A 23,438-nucleotide genomic window follows, 5' to 3' on the forward strand; every position below is an offset into this window, starting at 1 on the left:
TAATTCTTTCCGCGGGTACTAACTTTCAATTTACCCCAACCCAACGAGATGCAATTTGTAAACAAGTTGTCGTCGGCATGCCACAAACTCTCTAGAGTGCAACAGTTTGCCGGTAACAACTCTCAATCACCATCATGCTATTTAGTTGTAGATCATTAAGTGAGTTTTATCTTATTGTAAACATATGAATCAACTATTTGATCTTTGTATAAACTACTGTTAAAACTATAGATACTTTATTTTATTTACAAATTTCGAATTAAGGGGGGTGGGCTTCAATAGACTTTGTTTCGATTGAGACTAGTACTGTACTACATGTATAACACATTCGACTGAAATATTAACAATCAAGTTATTTATAGTCCTACCATTTGATAACAAAATCCAAATAAAATGATACATGTATCTGTGGTTGCAGAGACATATATACACATGTGTATATATGTCTCTGGTGGTTGATATAAATCTATGCTTATCAATATTATATTTTATAGCAATGATTTGTATACTATACAAATCCTTGGTTATAGGAATATGAAAGCTTTATTTAGTTTCGGTGTAGTTAAAAACTACAAGAGCTTTTAACCAAATACATATAAACATATCAACAACATATAAATGGTTATTTTTGCACTTGGTGGATTCACCTTAGAAATGATTCGTACTGCCCCTGCTTGTAAAATAATCAGAAATGTTAAATTTTGTTTTAATATATATTGTAAAAGTTCAGTCTTCCTGAACTAAGTAAGGTTATTGTGTTCATATACAAATGATATTATGGTATAAACGTACACTTGTACATAGAAATTAAAAATGAAAATTCAATGTGAAGACATTATCATTATCCATAATCATGATAATGTAAAGCTATGCTACTCTAGATGGGTTATTCATTAAATAAGTGATTTTAATTTAAATTGATCAAAGAGGTGTCAATATTATATATATAACTCACAGCTGAGAGGGTGATAGAGCAGGTTGTTACCCCAAGAAAACATTGTCAAACGCGGAGAAGCCAAGTTTGACAATGTTTGTTTGAGGGGTACCAATCTGCTCGATCACCCTCTCAGCTACAAAATGTATGTGTTATTTAATTTGTTATACTGAAAGGTCTTTTAAATTTTAAATTGAAGGTCATTTACTGTGACGTCATGACATAACGTTAGATAAACAACAAAATTAAAGCAAGATATATCTTTTATTTCGACATTCAATGAAAAAGTTCTGAAGCCAAAACGTAGAATTTGAGCATTGTCTTTCAATTTATTGATGTAAATTTCTTTAAATTATCGATTTTGATTGGTCTGCATGAGAGAGTGACATTAAAAAAATTGTCTCCTGCTGAGCCATGGGAGAGAGTAAATTATCTCATCGTATTAGCCAATCAAAAACTGACATTTTAACGTGAAGTATAATAATGATAAATGTTTATTGAAGATCAGATTTACCTACATGTAAGCACTTATACGAAAAAAATGTACCATATGTCTCGTTGCAATGCAACAACCGCAACATTATCTATCTAAATGCATGAAATGTAAGGCAATATTTACCATGTTTACAAGAAATGAATGTCAAGCCAAACAAACTGCTGTGCATCATATTTTAAGGATGAGGTTGAATTTTTATTTTACATATGATAAGTCCTTGCCAAATACACATAAAAAAGATAAAAGGTAAATTTTCTTGACAAAATAACATCATCATAATTGGCTGTGTATAATCTGTATTGATACATTATCTGCAGTGTTCCGCACGCCCATTTTACCACTGGAATTCAGGGAATAAAATTTGTGTCCTTTGTTAGAAAGTCTTGTAATTTCAGGTCATTTGTGATCATTTGCATTATTCATGGAAAATATAAAAAAGAAGATGTGGTATGATTGCCAATGAGACAACCAACTCTCCACAAACCCCATTTTCCATCATCAAGTAGAAGTTAACAATATTTGTACAAATGATTTTTAATGTTGAACATGTACACTTTACAAATGTTCAAATAAGCAAAAACAATAACAAAATAAGAACTAATGCCCTACTGCCTGAAATAGTTTTTGTGGCTTTCACTATTGTCTTGCCTCAGTTACAAAATGTATTTATATTCATTAAAAACCTCACTAAATTAAAAATAAGTGCACACTCATTAGCAATAGAAACTGGTAGGTATGCAAGACCAATAATACCCTCTAATGAGAGATTTTGTAAATTTTGCACAGGAGTAATTGAAAATGAGATACATTTCTTGATTGAATGTCCTCAATATAACAATATTAGATCTAAATATAGAATCAATGATATAAATTCAAATAATTTGGATGAAAATTTTATCAAAATTTTAAATCCTAATTCTGAAAAAGAATCAAGTTAAAATTGAGAATGGAAATGGGGAATGTGTCAAAGAGACAACAACCCGACCATAGAACAGACAACAGCAGAAGGTCACCAACATATCATTGTATGTATATTGAAGAAGCTTTTGATTTGAGAGACCACCATACTGTTTCATTGGATAATAATCCTTTATAGTCACTTGTGCATATCCACATATATCTAAATAATCTTATATAGGTGATAGTGTTTTTTTAAGTAAAATTATGAAAACTTAAAATAATCATGCTGTATACATGTATGTGTATGGTATCATTATGAGTTCTGAATGTTATGGTATCCATAGAATTTACTTTTATGACTTACTGTTACATGGATCTATATTTCATTTAAATGTTGTTGAATATATTATTGTCTGTATTTGAATCACGCCTCTATTGTGCTCTTTCCAATAAATATTGAATTGAATTGAATTGAAAATTGAGGAAACTCGTTTTTCCAAAAATTTAGTTTTCCTTATCCAAATGCTACTGGAATGTATTGAATTGTTATAAAATTTGATTTACCTGTAAGTTATAAGTTACACTAGTACTAATACTTTTTATTTTGACAGCTTTTTTGTTCATTATTTTGGAAATATCAAAGATGAGTGACTGACATTGATATTTGGTTTAAAACAATATTTTAACCAAATCATGCAATATAAGATAAAAAATACAAACAAATATGATTCAGAAACATACAACATTGCTTCTATATAGATATTTATTTACTTACTTATTTGGCGATCACAGAATAAATGTCGTATATTTCTTAATTTTCACCTAAAAAGCACTATTTTGTATTTTATTTCAGATTTGGAATGTAGATCTTACGTTTTAGAATGTCCAAGCTAAAGTCTGAAAAATTATTATTGCTGGAAAAACTTATTCAGAGCAGTTCTGAAGGTGATATAACAAATGAACAAAAAGATTTATTTGTAAATCTGGTGAAAGAGACAAGCCCAAAAAGTCCTAAAATGAAGAAGAAAAGTGCAAACAAACCTGATAGACAGTCACGTCAAAGAGTGAAAATTGTAAGAGAAAATTCACATGAGGTCCAGGACACTAGTTATGGAAAGGTTATTGTTCCTCTGCCAGAAAATGGGCGTAGATCAAGGTCGTTGTCAGCTAGTTCTAAATCAAGATCTGATTCCTCTTCAAGTTTTTGGTCTTCTGGATCACAAGATAGAGCAAGATTGGTTAAAAGATCCTCAAGATCTAGATCAAATTCACGATCAAGTGGGAGTTCTTACTCAAGATCTCGTTCACGCTCACGAACATCATCTTCATGTTCATCCAGTTCAAGGTCACGTTCACCATCTGTGGAATATTCAAGAAAGAAAGTACGGGAGAGATCAAAATCACCACCAACCCCTAAATCTCCAGTAAAAGAACCAAGATCAGATTCATTATCATCAACACAGAGTGCCCCTGTTAAAACTACTATAAAAAGACATGAAAAAGTCAATCATGATTCTGCAAGTGATTCTGGTCGCAAAGGAAAACGGAAAAAGCTACTGAAAAGAGGGGAAGTTAGGAAATATCGGTCATTTGATATTAATCCAGATATATTTATTGAGGAGAGAATAAAACAAAAATACAAAGAACTTCATAATTTGATGGCAACTCAGTTTTCTGGTACCCATGCCCAGATGACTCAGCAGCAATTCCAACAGATGCACAGTTTAAGGGACCAGTATGTAAGTGCCAGCCATGGTTTACCTCCAAGTGGTATACTGGTTCCCAGAAGTTTACCAGCAAGTATGAGAGTAAAAAGAGGTGCACCGCAAGGTCTGACAAAAATCAGGTCAAGGTCAAAGGACACTTTGACAAGTAAGTTTTTTGGAAAAATTAGCAAAACAGTGTTAGACTTTAAATGTGTATACTTTGTGGTATATTTACGTACTGGAGAAGGTATTTTAAAGGGTCATAGTCTAATATGAAGGAAGTATGGATATGGGCATATACATGTACATGTACTTCTTGATAATACATTTTTTGCACAATTTAATGATTCATTTTAGTTTGTGCATTTTTACCTTTATCAGTAAAGGGGGACAGTAATAAATGTTGAAGTAATGTAGTTGTCTCTCTTCCTGATGATACAATCTCCCAAATTAGTGCGATATTTTTTAATCCTGTTAGTGACTTAAGGTGACCTGTATTGTCAAAAGTTGAAGCAGGTCTAGTAACCGTTTGACTCTGTCCGTCTTTCAAAGTTTTTTTGGTTTCTACATGTACATGTATATCATGTATATGAAAGGGGATCGGATGATTTAATATATTTGGTCTGCAGCTTGATAATGTTGAATTGTAGCCAGTAAGAAATATTTGCATCTGCCCTGTAGCCAGTTCCTGTTTGGGGATACATGTACATGTACATGTAGCTTGAGAGTTTACAACACTCATCGTACAAGGAAGATTTTAGTCATAGTTTTCTCGGCTTCAATGAAATGGAATGATTTGATATTTCAGCTTGGTAAGGCCAAGTAAATTTAATTAGTAGATTTTCATCCAAATTTTTGAAAAAAATGGGGTGGGTGGGAGGATTTTATTTTTTATTTTTTATTAGATATGAAACGCTCTTGTGACGTGTTCTTCATATATGCAAGTGTAATAATAAGGTTCTATCATGTATATACATGTATAACGAATCAAACATACAAAGAAATGCAAAAACCAAAATTTGAAACAGGATGTTATTAATGAAATGAAATAATCGACAGTTACCGGTAACGAAAATGAACAAAATCAGGAAATCGTAAATTTTTCAAAATAAAAAAAATTGGGGCGGAACGATTTCAGAGGGGCGGGCGGGGATGAAAATCTATCAATTAATTTTAATTGGCCTAATGTTGAGTTGTAGCCAGTAAGCAATTTTTGCATCTGCAGTGTAGCCACTTCCTGTTTGTTGATACTTTGAAACTTTACAACACTCATTGTACATTTTTGTACAAGGAAAATTTTCATTAAACTTTTCTTGGCTCCTATTGAAGTAAATGTTTTTAATGTTTGGTCTATGATCATGAATGATCAGTTGTGCGAGCCTCGTGTATACATGTTACCTCAATCAATTGCATGCAGCAATGCAGGTCCAGACACAGTATTTGTCTTGTTCTTTTCATAACTATAAATATATTTCTAGCCAGTTAAAAAAGAAAGAAACTAGAAAAAAATGGTGTTAAGCCTATTTTAATACACATTACTAAAGATTTCAACATTAAATAATGTACGAAATGACATTGAAGACAAACATTGTACATGAAATGAATCATTTTAGTGGAAATTTAATTTTTAGTTAAAATCACCATATTGAATAATTTTAAATTATAAAATCCTTAAGTCCCCGTTACTGATACATTTACATGTACATTTTTAACTTATACATGTAAGTAATATTTCGAAATAAGACCATAATTGTAATTGAAACTAACAAACAAGACAACCTGATTGTGATTGGCAACAAATTATTCACTTAGAAATGGTTTTTAAGTATAAATATTTACATATAAATAATCCCTTTAACTCTTTTAAATGTGTTTGTGCACTTGAATAGGTTAAAGATATTTTAAATAATTTGTTTTTTGTATGGAGGAGTTTAAATTGATGACTTTTAAATGGTTCATATCATTATCTCGGCAATCATAAACATAAATACATATAAATAAGTTGATTAAGTATTCCATTGTAAAAATATTTAACAATGTTTTAAATTACGGCAGTATATTTGGTAAATGATTATGTAGTTAATTTGATATGAATCAAATATGTAATGTACATGTATGTACAAACATCAATGAAACAGCAGTAATTAGCAACTCCAAATTTTCTTAATACACTATTTAATGAGTTTTAACAACTTTTCATACCCTAATTGTCTTTATTGGACCTTGATAAGTTGATATTATAATCTTTATTTCATTATTAAGTATTCTACATATTGTTAGAAAAATTATAAGGCATACCCCGGTACGTAAACATTTAATTTTCTATAGAATTTTTATACCAAACATTTTTTTTCAAATTAGTATTGGTAATCATGAGTGCAACCTCTCCAAATGACATAAAATTTAGGACATTTAATTAATAAGCATGATATTTTGATGTGCAGTAGAAGTAACACTTTGATGTGAATTTTTTTTATCAATTTTTGGATCAAAAGAAGTGATCGTCATGTAATTGGTATTCCTAGGACTCTAAACATGTACAAACACTGATTCAGATCAGGGATTTATACCATAGGTAAAATAACAGCCAATTTTTTTTGGTCAAAATATGGTCCTCTAATAACTTCTTTTTCACAAGAGGATAGAAAATCTGCAGGGTTCCCACTAAGGCGAGTCCATGAGTCCTAGACTCATGAATATACATGTATGTCTGGACTCATCTGTCATCATTATCAAAACTTGCGAGACCAAAGATGCATCAAGATTGTAAATGTTGTATTGAATGAGCACATATGTATATAATTATTTTTAAAATTTTACACAAAAAAATTGAAAAATAATCTAGATCTCATGTCATTTCCTTGCTCTTTTTTGTCATGGAGACTGAAATTTTATTTTATTGCATAAGATTTAATCTTCTCACTATCATGACTATTGGACTCGCTGTGGCCAAAATGACGAGTCCCTGGACTTGCCTTGAAAAATCCTTAGTGAGAACCCTGATCATGCATGATATGTCTATATATAGATAATTAACAATAAAAACAAACTTTCATCAGAAAAAAATGGTGAAAGTAAAACCAGTCCATACATAATAATATATATTCTGATACACGTAACATCAAATAAAGTTTCAAAGATATTCTTCAAAATGGTTTATAATTTGTATCATAAAGTCAATGAGAATTTTCAGTGAATTTATAAAGCTTACATTTAACATACATGTATGAAGTAAGATTTCTAGGTAGTCCCAGTTCTTTACCTACATTTAACATTGAGACATTTAAGCTGCACTAAATAAGTATACTTGTATTGTACATTAAAACTTGTAATCCTTACAACACACTCTCAAAGGTATATGCATGATAATTTAGAATACAGGTACATGTAGGTGTAGAAAAGTGCCTATAATTACAAAATCTACCACTCGATCAGTTACAGAAAATTAATATAAATAGACTTTGATACACAAAAATTTACATGTAAATAGACTTTGATACAGAAATTTAAAGTTTGAGGACAAAATGCAAATAGAAAGTAAAATTCTGAAGTAGAAGATTTTAGGACAGTCTCTAATGTACATGTAGTTAACTTATGCTTGTGTATATAAAGATTTTGTATAATTCTCAATGAGACAAGTATCAACCGGAGACCACCAAATGACGTAAATATTAGCAACTATCATGACTATAGGCCATCGTACGGGCTTGCGTTGCCATGAACATGCTCTGAAAGAATTTGTTCTACAGCATACAAATTCTATATTCTCTGCAGTACACTCAGTAGTCTTGTTTAAATGTAATAAACAATATATGGGTTCTGCTCATTGTTGAAGACCAGACAGTTGCCTATAATTGCTTATACATGTATCCACTTCATTTGAACTTTGGCAGATAGTTGTCTCATTGGCAATCATACCACATCTTCTTACTTTCTATAACTTAAGGGTTGGCACAAAAAATAGTTTTGGTAATGTTAGTGGAAACAAATTTATTTTCTAAAGTAAAAACTAACTCATTGCAGGGTATGCGAACTTATAAATTACAAAGTCATGTTGGTCTAGAACAAGGCAGGATTCATATTTGTATCGCATAAAAATTATCTTATCCTGAATATGCATTAAATTTGCCGCTGGACGTTAAACAGCCATCCATCATGACATCAATCCTCTGTAAATATAACCAATATTATTTCCAGCAGTGTAGTTACTGTAGTACATGTATGTCTAATAAGCCCAAGACAAATTACGAAAGTCCAGTTATGCTCATTGTATTGTACTGATATACATGTACATTGTATAGTCTTTGTGTTAATGGTATGTTTACATTAAAATATTCTTGCAATTGTGAATTAAGATCTTGGTAGAAATATTGAAATAGTTGAACTGTAAAAAATCACCATTTGTGAATGGCTTCTGATATAAACTTAGTCTAAGTGGGCACTTTACTTTATAATGATTGTACAAGTATTTGAAAATAAGTTTTTGTTAAAGTGCGAAATTTACTGGTTTCCAATTATAAAACTGTTGAATCGATTTATCACCCACAACATGCACATTAAAACCTGTATTTGTTGATCTTCTACACTTGACGATATGATAGTTAATGAATTCTACATGCATGATAGATTGAATATGGATATGAGCAATTTTAAAAGCTGATCAACAGACAGTAACTGCAATTATTTGCACCTTGAACATGTCTGATGAACATAGAAACCAACTTTTTAATAGTATTAATATGAAATGAACAAAGATAGATTTTAGTGCAAATATACCAATACATTGTATTATATTATATAACACAGAGGATAGCAAATCATTTCAACCCACGTTTATATTCTGAAATTCCCATCTTTTTCTGCCCCCATAAATTTACCAGGAACTTTTTCATTTCAAATTTTAAAGGATTTAGTTGAAAATAATAAATAGTTATGTTGTCAGTAACTTTCAACTCAAAATTTTTGATAGTAGAAATAAAGATTTTGTTTGAGGAATCGATATCATAACTTTCGTGATAAAAATTAATGAAATAAACTAGGAAAAATTCATAATTTCATATCCAAAGTTTAAAGGTTGTCGCTATCAATTTATAATCTTCATATGTAACAGCTGGATGTAATAAGACTTGTAACTCTGAAGTGATTTTTGACCAACATGCATTAAATCTATTTATACATGTATGCAGGTTCAGGGCCATATGAGTGTTAACACTATCAGTTATGACTCCATTTAAAACTAGTTTCTATTAGAATTTTCTACTTGTTCTGTCTTTTTATGTGTCATATATTCCAACTTTTTAAAGTAAAAGATTAGAGTTCCTTTGTTCCCCAAGGGCAATAACTTGAAAAAAAAAATCATTTTTTAAACTTTTTAATAAATATCTTACAAGAAATGTAGGCATACTATTGCTATCAATGTTATTTTCCATATATTTCTATTTTCAAGGGGCATAACTCCTGTAAAATAGTTTGTCAGCACTCTTTCAAGACCTTGCTGATATCAGCTTTTGATATATATGCTTCACAAAAATTCAACAAGAAATGTATGTGTGAGGGTGCTTACAATGCAATGTTCAATATAATTTACATTTCAAAGAGACACTAGAACTCCAGTAAAAATTACAGATCAGCACTGATTTTTGAACTCACCAAAGACATTGCTGATACAAACCTATGATATAAATTTGATAACAATCCCTATAAGAAATTTAGGGGTGAAAGTGCTTACAATGCAATTTTCTATATATGATTGATATTTTAAAGGGGCATTACTCTTCTTTTTAAAGTTGCTTGGCACTGATTTTTTAACTTGTCCGAGCCATTGCTGCAATAGACTTTTGATAAAAATTTCATAAATATCTGACCAGAATTGTACATGTACACTTGAGAGCACTTACAATGCAATTTTATATAGAACTTACATTTCTAAGGGACTTAACTCCTGTAAAATTAATTGATCAGTTTATCTGAGACATTGTTGATATAAATCTTTGAGATATAAATTTCATAAATATCTGGCAAGAACTGTACACTTCAGAGTGCTTACAATGCAATTTTCTATAGAATTTTCATGTCTAAGGGACATAGCTCCTGTAAAAATAATTGGCAAGATCGTACATTTGAGAGTACTTACAAGACCCCAGGGGTGCCCAGTATTTCTATGTCCTCCTATGGATTGAGGGAAATTGTATTTTTGTAGATATATGATTTCGCGGTTTTGCCAAAGTCTGCAAACAAACCTTTAGATAATTTGTACTTTGATGAACATCTAAATTTGTGTTTTACCAATACCACTGAAATCCATGAAAATTGGTATCCCACAAATATTGAGGATTTCATAGTATTTTAGATTTATAACTTCATTGTAGTAACTTATATTATATAATTAACATCTACAACATACAAATGTATTTTGTCTTTGACTCAAAATGGGTGTGGCAATAAGACCCCTATTTATCTAAACATTTCATTCAAATATAAAGTAATGAACCAACATACAAGATATGTAAGTAATGATATTTCAAAACAGTGTTATGAACAGTGTTTAGTTTGATATGGGAATCTTGTTAGTAAAAAGCTCACATTATTCTCGTCTCATGGGTTTTCGTGCTATTAAGAATGCATTTTGACGTCACAATTTCCATTGAAAAAGCATGCATAGTACAAATTCATATGATGTACGAAAATATATGATCTGACCATATATCTCAACTTTTACTGAAACTATTGATTGCCTTGCTATTGAAGGTGCAAGCTCAATATAAAATTGCAATTTTCTACATATAAATAATAAAATCTGTTACTTTGAAATCACACTTCATAACTTGTGAAATGAAATATCTTTGATTCATTATGTACAAAACTGTAAATGGAAATTCTCAGCACCCTTATTCACAGTATTTGGTTCAGTCATGGTGACATATACAAATAAAGTAATAAAAATTAAACTTACAAATGCAAATCAATATCTGACTCTTTGTAAAGAAGTTTTATATTAAATTGTAGTCTTAATTAAGTTGTAAATTATTTATTATTTAAGATATAAAATTGATTTGTTTATGTGAGCTTAACTTGTGTTTGTGACATGAACCAAAGCTTACATGTTTGGTCAATTTGAAATAATATTACAAAGGGAGATAAGTCTAAATATTTACAGAATTAAGCAAATTGCAAAAATAAAATGCCAATCAAACGCACAAAAAAATGAGAAAATGGTCAATTAAAGAGTAAATAATGTATTTTTTTTTAGAAAAGTCTTACATTTTTCCTTGTTTCCCATTAAAAAAATTTGAAATCAGAGATTCCATTCTCTCCTTAAAACAAAATTCTTGATTCCCCTAGGCTCAACTCTATCATTATTTTGTTGTAGTTCATAATTCAACACTGGCTGCAACCATTTGAAGCTTATATTAAAAAAAACAAGAAATAGAAATGAAATAAGATATAATTAGGTAGGAAACATGGTTACGATAAAATTTAATACTCTTATATTCTGTTGGGGTCATTTGTATCTTTTGGTATTGCCAACTTTTTACTTGTATTAATATAGGTATATATGGATTCATGACTTCTTTTACAAAATCAACATGTAGAGCAAGAATAATTTTAATCAATTCAGATTTTTATTTCAGGTGATTTTGGTGATGATCACACATATGTTAGTGTCCAGCGAGTTCAGAATACATCAGCTGCCAGAGAGGGCAAGGTCATTGTTGATCCTCATCCAGTTATGATAAAAAAGAAGAAGAAAAAAGTAAAGAAGTCAGATTCAGAAACAAAATTAAATTCTACATTGGACAGTACCTCTGATCTCACAGGGTCAAGGACACTTTCTCCAAGATCAAGGTCTGATTACTCTGGGTCCAGGACATTGTCTCCAAGATCAAGGTCAAAAGAACCAGAAATACATCATATAAAAGCAAGCAAGAATCCAGATTTAATAAAATGGTTAAAACAGAAAGACAAAGACCATAGAAAAAAAGAGAAGGATGAAAGAAAGAAGAAAAGGGAGGAACGAGAGAAGTTAGTTTTAGAGGCAAATGAAAAGTTTGAGCGCAGATTGGAATCTCAGAAAATTGTGAAAAAATGGATATCAGAAAAAGAGAAAGACTACAAGAAATATCTTAAGGAGAAAAAACAACAAGAAAAAGAGGTTGAAATGCAGGAAAGAATAAGAATTGAATTGTCATCACCTACTAGAGGTATAACTGTACGATCACAGACGGCACCATCACCATGGAAACAAAAGAGTGGTAATTCTACATATAAAACAAGGAATGAAAAAAATAGTGGTGAAGCAATAGATGCTACAGGTAGTACTGCACAGACAGTACAGGACCAGTTAGGGACCTCATCAGAACATCTTAAATTTGATTTAAATGATCAGAAAAGTCATGATCCACTGCCACCTACGTCAAAGTTTATGTATAAAAGGCCTGTAGCGGGAAAAATTAAACTGAACATGAGAAATAGACCAATGAGTGCACAGCCTAAATTACAGTCAACTCGCACAGAGAAAGAACATTGGCAATCAGCAAAGGATGAAAGTGATAGGAATTTAAGAATGACCTATGATGATTGGATTAATACGAAAAGAAAAGAAGATAAAGAAAAAAGAAAACAGGATAAAATTAGACAGAAAGAAGTTCTATCTAAATCTGATCCAGAAATAGCCAAAATTGTGCCAGAAGTTGCTAAAAAAAGAATCCATACAATGTTGAATGAAAGAAAATCAATTGACACCGGCATTAAACGGTATGATGCCTCCGCAAATAGGTCATTTGGTGGTGGAAGTTTTGATGGGAGCAAATCTCCTAAACCACCTTCAAAGACTCATTCTTATAAAATGGCAGACGATAGACCAGGTACTGCTAAAGATCGAACAGTAGAATCTTTAAAAGTATCTGGAAGAATATACCAGAGACCAGGAACAGCGCCTGCTGCTGGGAGAAAAGTTCCCGTTCCCATGAGGTCGCCATACTCGCCTGTTCCATCGAGTGCCCCTGCACATGTAGAGGAAATCATGAACAGCGAGGACCAGGCCAATCCATTTGTACTGCCCTTCCCACCAGAACAAGGTGTACCTAAACATTTAGCAAGCATGCAGAAAAAGCTTTTTTCTGAAGAAACTTTGAGGAAAAGTGATCAAATTGAACCTCAGGGAGGTGAAGCATCCAGGGATCTGGTGCCTTTAAATGATGATGTTGAACATACTAGTTCTTCAGAAGATATTAAATATGACAATATTAATACTAAAGATAAGTCACATGACTCAAAGACAGAGGAAAAAATTGGAAATGATACACAATATGTAAATGGAAATTCTGAGGAAAATGGAACGAAAAAGGAAGAAAATATAGAAGAAACAAATAAGGAAAGACAAAATGTAAATTTAGACACACATTTAGATCTTCCTGAAGAATTAGATAATGCAGATTTTCAAAAATCAGAAGTGGACGAAAATGAACAAACTCTTGGCTATGATGAAGTTGACAGCAATAGAACCGATAATAAGACAGAAGAAAATTCAGATGAAAAAAAGGATGGAAATGAAAGACAGGATGACAATCCTTTAAACCAATCCAGTAAACATGTATCTTTTTGTGAAGAACCTGAAGTGTTCGTCAATCAGGAAGAGCCTGAATGGAGCACGGACACAGAAACTCCAGATGAAGACAATTCACGGTACACTACAAAGGAAGATCTGTCAACATTGATTGATACTTGTGGTCAGTTATTGAATAAGGAATATGGGGATTCATATAACCAAGGAAACAGTGAGGAGAAAGACGGCGATAAAGCTTTCCTTACAGAAAGTCTGGATGAGGATTTTTAATAATAATATGTTATATGTACATTTTTTTACTTCCAGACTTCAAGAGTTATTTCCCTTGATAGAGCTTATGTTCAAATGTTTTTTATACATAGATTTTTAAAGCATATAAGGGTAATTTTGTAGACAAGAGAAAGCACTTGGTAAATCTTAAAGCAGTTTCTTTGGAAAATTGAAGCCTTTTTTAAGTTCCTTTGAATATCATAAACTGATAATTTTTAGAAGAAATGGTTTAGTTATTCTATCTAGTTGTTAGATATGAACTTAATTATTGTTTTAGTCTAGTTTATGATTAAATGATATGTTATTTATATATCATGTTAGTGATTGTGACATGATAAGATATGAATGCAGTAGAAGTAGTGTAAGATCATGGAAGATCTCTGTTTTTTCATGATCAAATATCAAAGATGACCTCCATCATTGCACAAATGTTCAATTTTACATGTTTGATGGACATCACATGTATAAGATGACATTATGTCATTTCTTAGTAAGACCCTCAGCTTTGATTGAATTGATATGTGATCCCTCTCTCCACACACATAAACAAGTGGGAAAAAAATCAGAGAAAGCATATGAAAAGTTAAATGAGATTATGAATAAAAAAGACTTATGTATGTAGTAAAGATAATCGGTCAACAATCCAGACTGAAAAAAAATTCCATTGTGGTCATCATGAGGTTAATTCAGAGGTCACTGCAGCTGTTGTATAGCATCTACTGGTAGATAAAATAATCTCCTTTGATGGTTCTATTTTTTGTATTTGTCATGTTTGTAGGTCTAGAATTTCCTGTCATTGAAGTAAAAATTTCCTTGCTTTGTTAGTACATGTAATAGTGCCTGTTATTGTAATTTCACTTTGCGACAACTTGGTATGTTAATAAATATTTGGGATCCGGGCTATCAAATTCTTAAAATTCTCAAGTTACAGAAGTGTGCCTTCAATTACAGTTTTTTAATTAGTTCTGTCCAAAAATGTGTGTGAAATGCTTTTTCTTTGGGAATTTTTTAGTTCCAGGTAATTGTAATACATGTATTGTGGATATATTGTGGGATGAAAAAACATTCATATTGTTACAAGTTCTGGTTAAAGATTCATTCACGCCTGGATTTATATTTTCTTCTTTTTCCTCATAAAAGTATTACAAGAAAAACAGGGAATTTTTGGGAAAATGCAATTTAGTGCATGATTCATGTATCTAAAGAAACTTGGTTGAGGACAGACAAAGTGAAAGTTTCATCTGTAAATGTAATTCATGTTATTTACAAGAGTTCTAATATCCATGATGTTTTATAATATATAATTATAAGCTTTTTCTTTTGAATAATGGTTAATAAGTGGGATTGCAAAAAAAATATTTTGGATTTTTTATATGGCTTGTTCCATTGTACAATTTGTACCCTTAAAGGAAATTGTTTTAGATCATAACATATTTGCCAGATATAGATAGGTATAGAGAGTTATTAAATATTATAATAGTATAAGTATAAGTATAGACATTGGTTGTTTTGTATCAGTTTTTATACGCCCGTTTACGGGACGTAATATGGTATACCGCTGTCCGTCCGTCCGTCTGTCTGTCCGTCGTCAACATGTCGGACATTTACTCAAAAACGCTTTAACCAATTTGCATAAAACTTTGGTGAATTGTTTATATCCATTGACGTGAGCTACCTTTCGTTTTTTATAAATTTTAGATTTTACGTTTCCGAGTTATGGGGTTTTATTCATTAAAAAAAGGGGGATTTTCCAGTTTTCGGACAATAACTCAAGAATGCTTTCACCAACTTGCAAGAAATTGTGGTGAATTGTTTATATCTATTGACATGAGCTCCCTTTTGATTTTTATAAATTTTAGATTTTACGTTTCCCAGTTACAGGGTTTTATTCATAAAAAAGGGGGATTTTCCAGTTTTCAGACAAAAACTCAAAAATGCTTTCAACAGTTCTTATGAAACTTTGGTGAATTGTTTATATCTATTGATGTAAGCTCCCTTTAGAATTTTTTGAATTTTACATCTTACATTTCTGAGTTATGGTGTTTTATTCATTAAAAAAGGGGGGATTTTCCAGTTTTCAGACAATAACTCAAAAATGCTGTCAGCAATTCTCATGAAACTTTGGTGAATTGTTTATATCTATTGATGTAAGTTCCCTTTACATTTTCATAAATTTCTAATATGACATTGAGAATTAATTGAACTTTATTTGTTTATAGTCTGACAACAGATTTACTAAGTATTGCGCAACAGCACAGTGTATTGCACAACAGCAAGAAATCTTTTATTTTTGACTACATTTATTCAGAAACCTATAATATGTCAAATATTTAATTACAATCCAAATTCAGACCTGTATCAAGCTTGAATATTGTGTCCATTTTTGCCCCAACTGTTCAGGGTTGGACCTCTGCGGGCGTATCCGGCTGCGCTCAGCGAAGCAGTTTATTGTATTTTTGTAGGAAATCATGAAACATGACATTTATCAATAGCTTGCCTCAAATAATATTTTTCATCTACTGCATCATAAATTGAAAAGAAACTATTATAATTTTTCATATTAATACATGAAATGTAACTACATGTATTTGATAGGGTTGTATGCACGCTTATTAAGTTGCCAGTTAACTAGTTGATGCAGTATGATTGTAATAAAAAAAAATATTAGTGCTATATTACAATAGAAAATTAAAATAATAATGATAAATAAATTAAGTAATATAATAATCATTATTGCAAACTAAACAAACTTTTGTATTTATCTTAATGTAAGCACCATCGCTACTAGATTTAATAGCTGCCATTTCACATTTTGGAGAGCGAATTATATATTTATAAATTTGTAATTTTCCACAAGTTACTAGGTAATTTAAACCAAAGTTAGCAAGTCTATCATCTTTAAATGTGATTGAGGACAGACTGTCTCTACATTTTATTGTGTTTTCTTTTTCCCAGCCTTATCTTTTGACTAAAAGGCTATTTTATTTTTTCTGATTGATTAATAACTTTTGATGCAGCTTAATAAACATATATATACATACAACTGTATTACCAATAACAAACCTCATAAATTCGTTATTTTAATTTATTTCTCCCTATAAAAAAAACGTGATTCCATTAGGGATTTTGTAAGGTTAAATACAGTATTATATATATGTAAGCTGTAAACAACTATTGAGATATTATTTGTTAACTGATGTACATTTATGAATATAATAGTAATTTATTGTGATAAATTTTTAATCAAATAATGTTTGATTTGCTCAGTAATTGTTTTGTTGTTGAGATGTTTGTTTTATAAGTTTGAGTTTTATATAGATTTTTATATTTAGTACTAGCCTTGTACAGCTAGTGAAACATTCCGTCCAGTGAACAGTCACAAATGTGTTGACTGTTCTTAGGCATTTCATGATTTGTTAAATTTTTTTTTTAAAGAATACAACTTATAATATTACTAATATATGTTTACTTTACATTGAAAACATTACCTGAAATTGTTTTTATGGTACCAGGTAAATGTGATTCTATCAAAACATTTCTGAGAACACTGTTACATGCATGTATTTGTCTATTGGCATCAAAGATCAAATCCTTGTTATTTTGCCTTCTGAAGAAGTTGGCTTGAATATTCAACCTGTTATATATATTTCATTTGTAGAAACCAATTTTGTATTTTCATTTACAGAATTACCCAACATGTACATTTTTATATTAAACTATCAGATAAGACGTTGTAAAAAAAATGAATCTAATATAGTTGTTGCAAAGTACTGAAACACTGCCTTTTTCTTAGAATTTTAATTTTATTTTCATTGTAAACTAGAGTTATCTTCCTTTGTTAACCATAGTTATAAAGAATATTTTTTATCAACAGTCAAAGGTTTTATGCTCCATATTTTGGAAAGCACAAAAAAGAAATGCTTGACACTATGTATCATTTAAAACAAACCTGTTTAAAAGTCCTAAAATCTGAACATAAAGAAAAAGCAACAATATTCATGGAAAGTATTTTATGTACCCCGGTATATAGAATAAAAAAAAATATTTTAAAATTTGTTAAAACTTTTATCTATGAGAATACACTTTTGACTAATTTCATATTTAAGGAATTTCATTTTGTTTTCTTGAAACGTTATGAAAAACCAATGGAATATAAGACAGAAACAAGTTAAAAGAACTGATATAGTCAAATTTGAAATCATTTTTGCAAAATCAACAGAATCATTTTAATTTGATAAGATTTTTTTAAATTACTGTCAGATATAAATATTTAGAATTTTTAGAGTTTTTAAAATTTTTATATATACATTTGATTAGACACAGATAGTTTTATTATTCAAGCGGTAGAATCTCTGTTAATAGTATATACAGATTGTTATCATTTTACAATGCTAGCTTTGTTTCTTTGAATAATATATTTTTAAAAAAAATGTCTCAAAACACTTTGTTCATGTTAATTAGTGATTAGGATTATTTATCCTTTTAGTTACCATTTGAAAAAAAAAAAATATCCATTTCCCATTTATTAAGTCAAAATGTAGATTTTTATAAGGAAAAAAAAATTCATAGAAATATGATCTTATGCTTAATATTCTAACACCTGCCCATTCCCATTAAGTAGTGACTGAAAAGTTTTGTTTTTTTACCATGATCACATTTTTTTATTCCAAAAATCAAAAGAATGATAAAGATTTTATGATTCCATAAATCAGAGCATGTAGCAAAAAGGAATAGCATGTTGTTTTAAATAGTATGTTCCTTGCAAACAAAATTTTGGTGGAAGATAGGAATCCTCTTGTCTGACTCTCTGCCCACCTGTCTGTCTATGTGCCTTATGAATAGTACTAAAAGACTAGGCAAATTATGATAAAAATGTATGCATTTATAAAACACTTCTTGTGATGTGCACAATGGAATAAAACCCCTGTCCAAGATTTTAAAGGGGAGATAATCAAAATTTACTTTTTGTCCTGCCTGCGACAAAAGTCGCAGTATGCAAGACTTAGGTATTACTATCCTGCGGCTGCGGCATAAACTATTTGTGTAAAGCTTTATATTTTAGAAGGTAGAAGACCTGGATGCTTCATACCTTGTATGCAGATACCTTATGTTACGAAGTTTCCGTCTGTCAAATGTCCATTGTCCTTGACCTCATTTTCATGGTTCATTGGTCAGTGTTAAGTTTTTGTGTTTTGCTTGGTTTTCTAAATACTAATAGCAATAGGTCAGCTATGTTTGGTGTATTGGACAATTGTAATGTGTACATGTCTGTCTGACAGGTATTATCTAGCCTTGACCTCATTTTCATGGTTCATTGGTCAATGATAAGTTTTCGTAATTTTGTCAGTTTATCAGATACTATAAGCAACAGGTCAACTATCTTTTGTGTATGGAATCATTGTAAGCTGTACATGTCTGTCTGGCTTTGTTCATCTGACTTTGACCTCATTATCATAGAATATTGATAATGTTAAGTTTATGTGATACTTGTAGTAAAACCTTCATGTTACAGACTTTCAATATAAATTCAATGATAAGTAAGACAGACGAGACATTTCAGCATTGTTTCAATATTACAATATATGGTAATACTTTCTTGTAAGGTTGCGTATGCTTCTTGAAGTTAACTCACAGTTATAAAATCAATTGGATTTTTTTAGTTTATGTTTTTAGCTTGACAGTACATAAGTATATTAACTTTTGTTAAAATAAATACTGTATTCTGACATAAAACATGTAGGATGACACACAACACTTATCGCCATTCATTGATTCTAATTTTATGGAAATTTTGGATCAACTTCTATTTATTATGTTAATAAGTGTTTAGTTCTTTGACATTTGTGCGTAATCATATCTACATTTCAAATTCATTCTTTATCCCTTGAAGTTTAACTTATAATACATTTTATAGATTTATTGGCAATAACAAGTTGTTACTCACCCTATTTTATTTTCATAAATGCTGACAGTAAATTGTTTAAATGTTTGTGTTTTATTTTCATAGTGTTTTTCAAGTACAAGGTATGAGTTTGAATCAAAGCTAGATATTATTTGAAATTTCAAAGATTTTTGGGGTACACTTTCACATCGTTCCAAACATCAGTCTATGGTGTCAAAATGAGGTGCTTAAGGACCTTTTTCAGAATATGAATATTTATTCCATGTGTGAAATTTGTCATTCAAAGTTCTGGAATTTTTTTTAATATATCAGGATTCAGAAAAAAAGAGTTTATTTTGGAATTTGGTAGTCTATTTTTCTGGATATAAGGAATAGGATCATGGAACTCTTTGCCTCCTCCTACTTTAACAAGAAAAAGGTGTGCAAGTTTTATTACATTTTTTTTTAGAATAACAAACATTCAAGGATTTAAAAAAAAAAACTAAAATTAACTCAATTTCAGTCATTTTTATGATAGTATTTGTAGTCTGTATCTGGTTAGAAACAAAGAGCTTGTTTTAGTCCTGTGTATTCTGTAACCGTCCTTTCAGCCAAAATTAATGTGATAGTTTATACAATAAAAAATCTTATCTGCATTAGTGGTATTTTTTTGTGCCCTAAAACCATTCAATACATGCTGTTTTTGTACAACACCATCAGTCACCTCTGCAATAATCATCGGTAACCACTACATATTGTCTTTGAATGTATGCGGTTTTAATCAATATACTGATGATTAATTTATTTTCTTTGGTACAAAGCATCATGGATCGAGAAAAAAAATTCATTGATACTTGATTTTGTCATTTTTATCTAATTCTGCATATTAGAAATTTGTATTTTTTTGACAACTAATTACATAGTCCACCTATACCCATGACATCCATGAAAATTACTACCCATGACATCCATGAAAATTACTACCCATGACATCCATGAAAATTACTACCCAAGGAATAATAAATAATCCATAGTATTGCATATACAATTGGTGAATTCTTCATAGAAATCCTGTCATTCCTTGCCAGACAAAACCAGTATTCTTTACTACAAATAAAAACACAAATGCAGGGCATCATCAAAACCATTGGAATTGCCTAATCTTGTGGAGCACATCAGTACTCCCCTTAGTTTATAAGTGGATTCATGTAACTTTTTCATCCGTTTTCTGTATTGTATTTTCTGATGTTTATTTTTTCAATGTCTGTTTTGTTTTCATGGGGAATGGACTTGTCTATCCTTTTTTCCTGAAAAAAAAAACAGTTCATATTTTTGCATTAGGTCAAATAGGTAAAAGAACTTTCATGTACTGATAATTTATTTTGTAAAGTCTGGTTCATTGGTGAATGTCATTGGAAACCAAGTTTATAAATGTATAATAAAAAGATAAGAAGATTTCGTATGATTGTCAATGAGACAACTCTCCACCAGAGACCAAATGAAATAGAAGTTAATAATAGGGCTTCGTACAGCCTTCAACAATGAGCAATATTCATACCGCATAGTCAGCTATAAAAGGCCCCAAAATGACAGATGGAAAACAGTTCAAACGAGAAACTATAATCCTGATTTATGTACAAAACAATGAACGAAAAACAAATATGATATACAGCAACAAACGACAACCACTGAATTACAGGCTCCTGACTAGGGACAGGCACATACAGAATGTGGGTACCCAACCCTCCCCTAACCTGGGACAGTGGTGTAACAGCACAACATATGAACTATAAAAATCAGTTGAAAAGGGTTCAACTCATCAGATCGATACAAAGCAGATGCACCTGTTACATGGTGCTACAATAATGAATTTCTACACGGAGAAGTAGTTCTGTCAGTGTTTATGAAATATTTTATCTGTCCATAATTTTCAGGGCATTTTATTTGAAATACAAGTAATAAAGTTGATTTTTATTGAGTTATTTCACTCACAAACTTTTCATGCTGTCCTTCCACTTTACTGTTTGTGAATGAATCGATCCAGTTTATACATCAATAAACTCCTTCAAAATAACCTTCATTACTGTAATATGTACCGTAGTTATGTATTAGAGAAAATACTTCAACTGATAGTGTATCATATGGTATTAATCCTTATCACTAATAGCTCTTTTTCTAGTTTCATGGGGACAGTGAATAGAAACTCCTACTCTTCAAGAGCACTACAGTGGTTCACCCTCTGATACTGTAGATAGATGGGTGGCTTTATGGGTGTTGACACTGAAGTTCACCCCTGGTCAAATGTGAATCTGTCCCAAATCAGGAGCATTTAATTCAGTGGCTGTCGTTGGTTGCTGTCAGTCATACTAGTATTTTTTTTCGTATGTCCCCGCCCATTGGAGATGGGCATTTAGGTATACCCCTGTACGTCCGTAAGTCCTGAAATTGTTTTGAACTTTCCGTTCTCTAACTCTAGTTTGCCTTTACCAAATGTTACGAAACGTATACATAATGCTTGCTACCACCAAACACAGATCACTTAAATTTTGGGTGGCGTCACTTTCACTGTTCTCTAGTTTTGTCCATTTATAAATGGAAAAATTGTTGAATTTAGCATTTCCGCACCCTTACTTTATTTTGCCTTAACTAAATGTTATGAAACTTAAACACAAAGCTTATTACCACAAAACACAGATCAATTTCGAGTTTAGGTGACGTCAATTTCACCGCATTTGACTATATAGATATAGAACAAATTATTTCGATCACTATTTTTTTGTGTGACTCTCCTATTTTGTTAAATTTGGTTTGGTTTGGTATCAATGGTTCATGGTCGGTTGAGAACAAAACTTTACTTTAACTTCATGTTTCACTACACAGATGATGTCCTCTCACTGAATAATTTAAAATTTGTTGGTTATGTTGAACGCATCTATCCAATCGAACTTGAAATAAAGGATACAACAGATACAGTAAAGTCTACTTATATATCTTGACTGACATCTAGAAACTGATAATGAGGGTCAGTTGAGAACAATACTTTATGACAAAAGAAATGATTTTGAACTTTCAATAAATGTTCCAAGTGGTGGATTTGAAATCATCCCTTCGAAAATTTGACGGACGCCATCTCGAGTTGTTTGACCGTTATGCAATATCTGTTCCTCAGATGACGACTGATATGTTCCAAATATTGTCGTAAACACAATCCCGTCCTATTTTCCTCGAATGTGACCTACCGAATTAGACTTATCACCGGGTTTGTACTTACATGAGCAACACGACAGGTGCTCCATGTGGAGCAGGATCTGCTTACCCTTCCGGAGCACCTGAGATCACACCCGGTTTTGTGTGGGGTTCGTAATTCTCAGTCTTTAGTTTTCTATGGTGTGTGTGTGTGTACTGTCGTTTGTCTTGTCGTCGTTTTTCGTGTTTTGCCATGCCATTGCTTTGTCAGTTTGTTTTCGACTAATGAGTTTAAATATCCCTTTAGTATCTTTCGCCTCTCTTTTCAATTAATTTTCAATTGTAAACTGAACATATTGTAATAGTTTCAGATATTTTTTCACAGTAACAGCAACGTGGAAATTATACATCATGACAACCGCCTGTAGTCTTTACGAGAACAAACAAAACAAAACATAAATTATGTTTAACCTTTTATATCTCAATAATACGTGTACATA

The 23,438-nt window shown here is 31.0% G+C and overlaps 1 protein-coding gene across 1 annotated transcript; it reads left to right on the top strand.

Moving 5' to 3' along the window:
- The first annotated feature begins 17 nt into the window (after nucleotides 1-17).
- On the top strand, nucleotides 18-20,408 carry LOC127706872 (E3 ubiquitin-protein ligase RBBP6-like). The gene is made up of 4 exons (XM_052211596.1): nucleotides 18-159; nucleotides 3,184-4,202; nucleotides 11,668-15,388; nucleotides 16,316-20,408. Exons 2-3 carry the CDS (start codon nucleotides 3,212-3,214, stop codon nucleotides 13,869-13,871), a joined length of 3,195 nt encoding a protein of 1,064 aa, XP_052067556.1. The 5' UTR covers nucleotides 18-159; nucleotides 3,184-3,211; the 3' UTR covers nucleotides 13,872-15,388; nucleotides 16,316-20,408.
- The last annotated feature ends 3,030 nt before the right edge of the window (nucleotides 20,409-23,438 follow it).

Source organism: Mytilus californianus, unplaced genomic scaffold (genome assembly GCF_021869535.1).
Source record: "Mytilus californianus isolate M0D057914Y unplaced genomic scaffold, xbMytCali1.0.p SCAF_6, whole genome shotgun sequence".
Taxonomy (NCBI): domain Eukaryota; kingdom Metazoa; phylum Mollusca; class Bivalvia; order Mytilida; family Mytilidae; genus Mytilus; species Mytilus californianus.

Excerpts from the sequence above, each read along its gene's own strand:
- LOC127706872 (XM_052211596.1), top strand. The coding sequence starts at position 3,212 with ATGTCCAAGCTAAAGTCTGAAAAATTATTATTGCTGGAAAAACTTATT. Across the intron at positions 4,203-11,667 it reads GTCAAAGGACACTTTGACAA|GTGATTTTGGTGATGATCAC; the intron begins GTAAGTTTTTTG and ends TTTTTATTTCAG.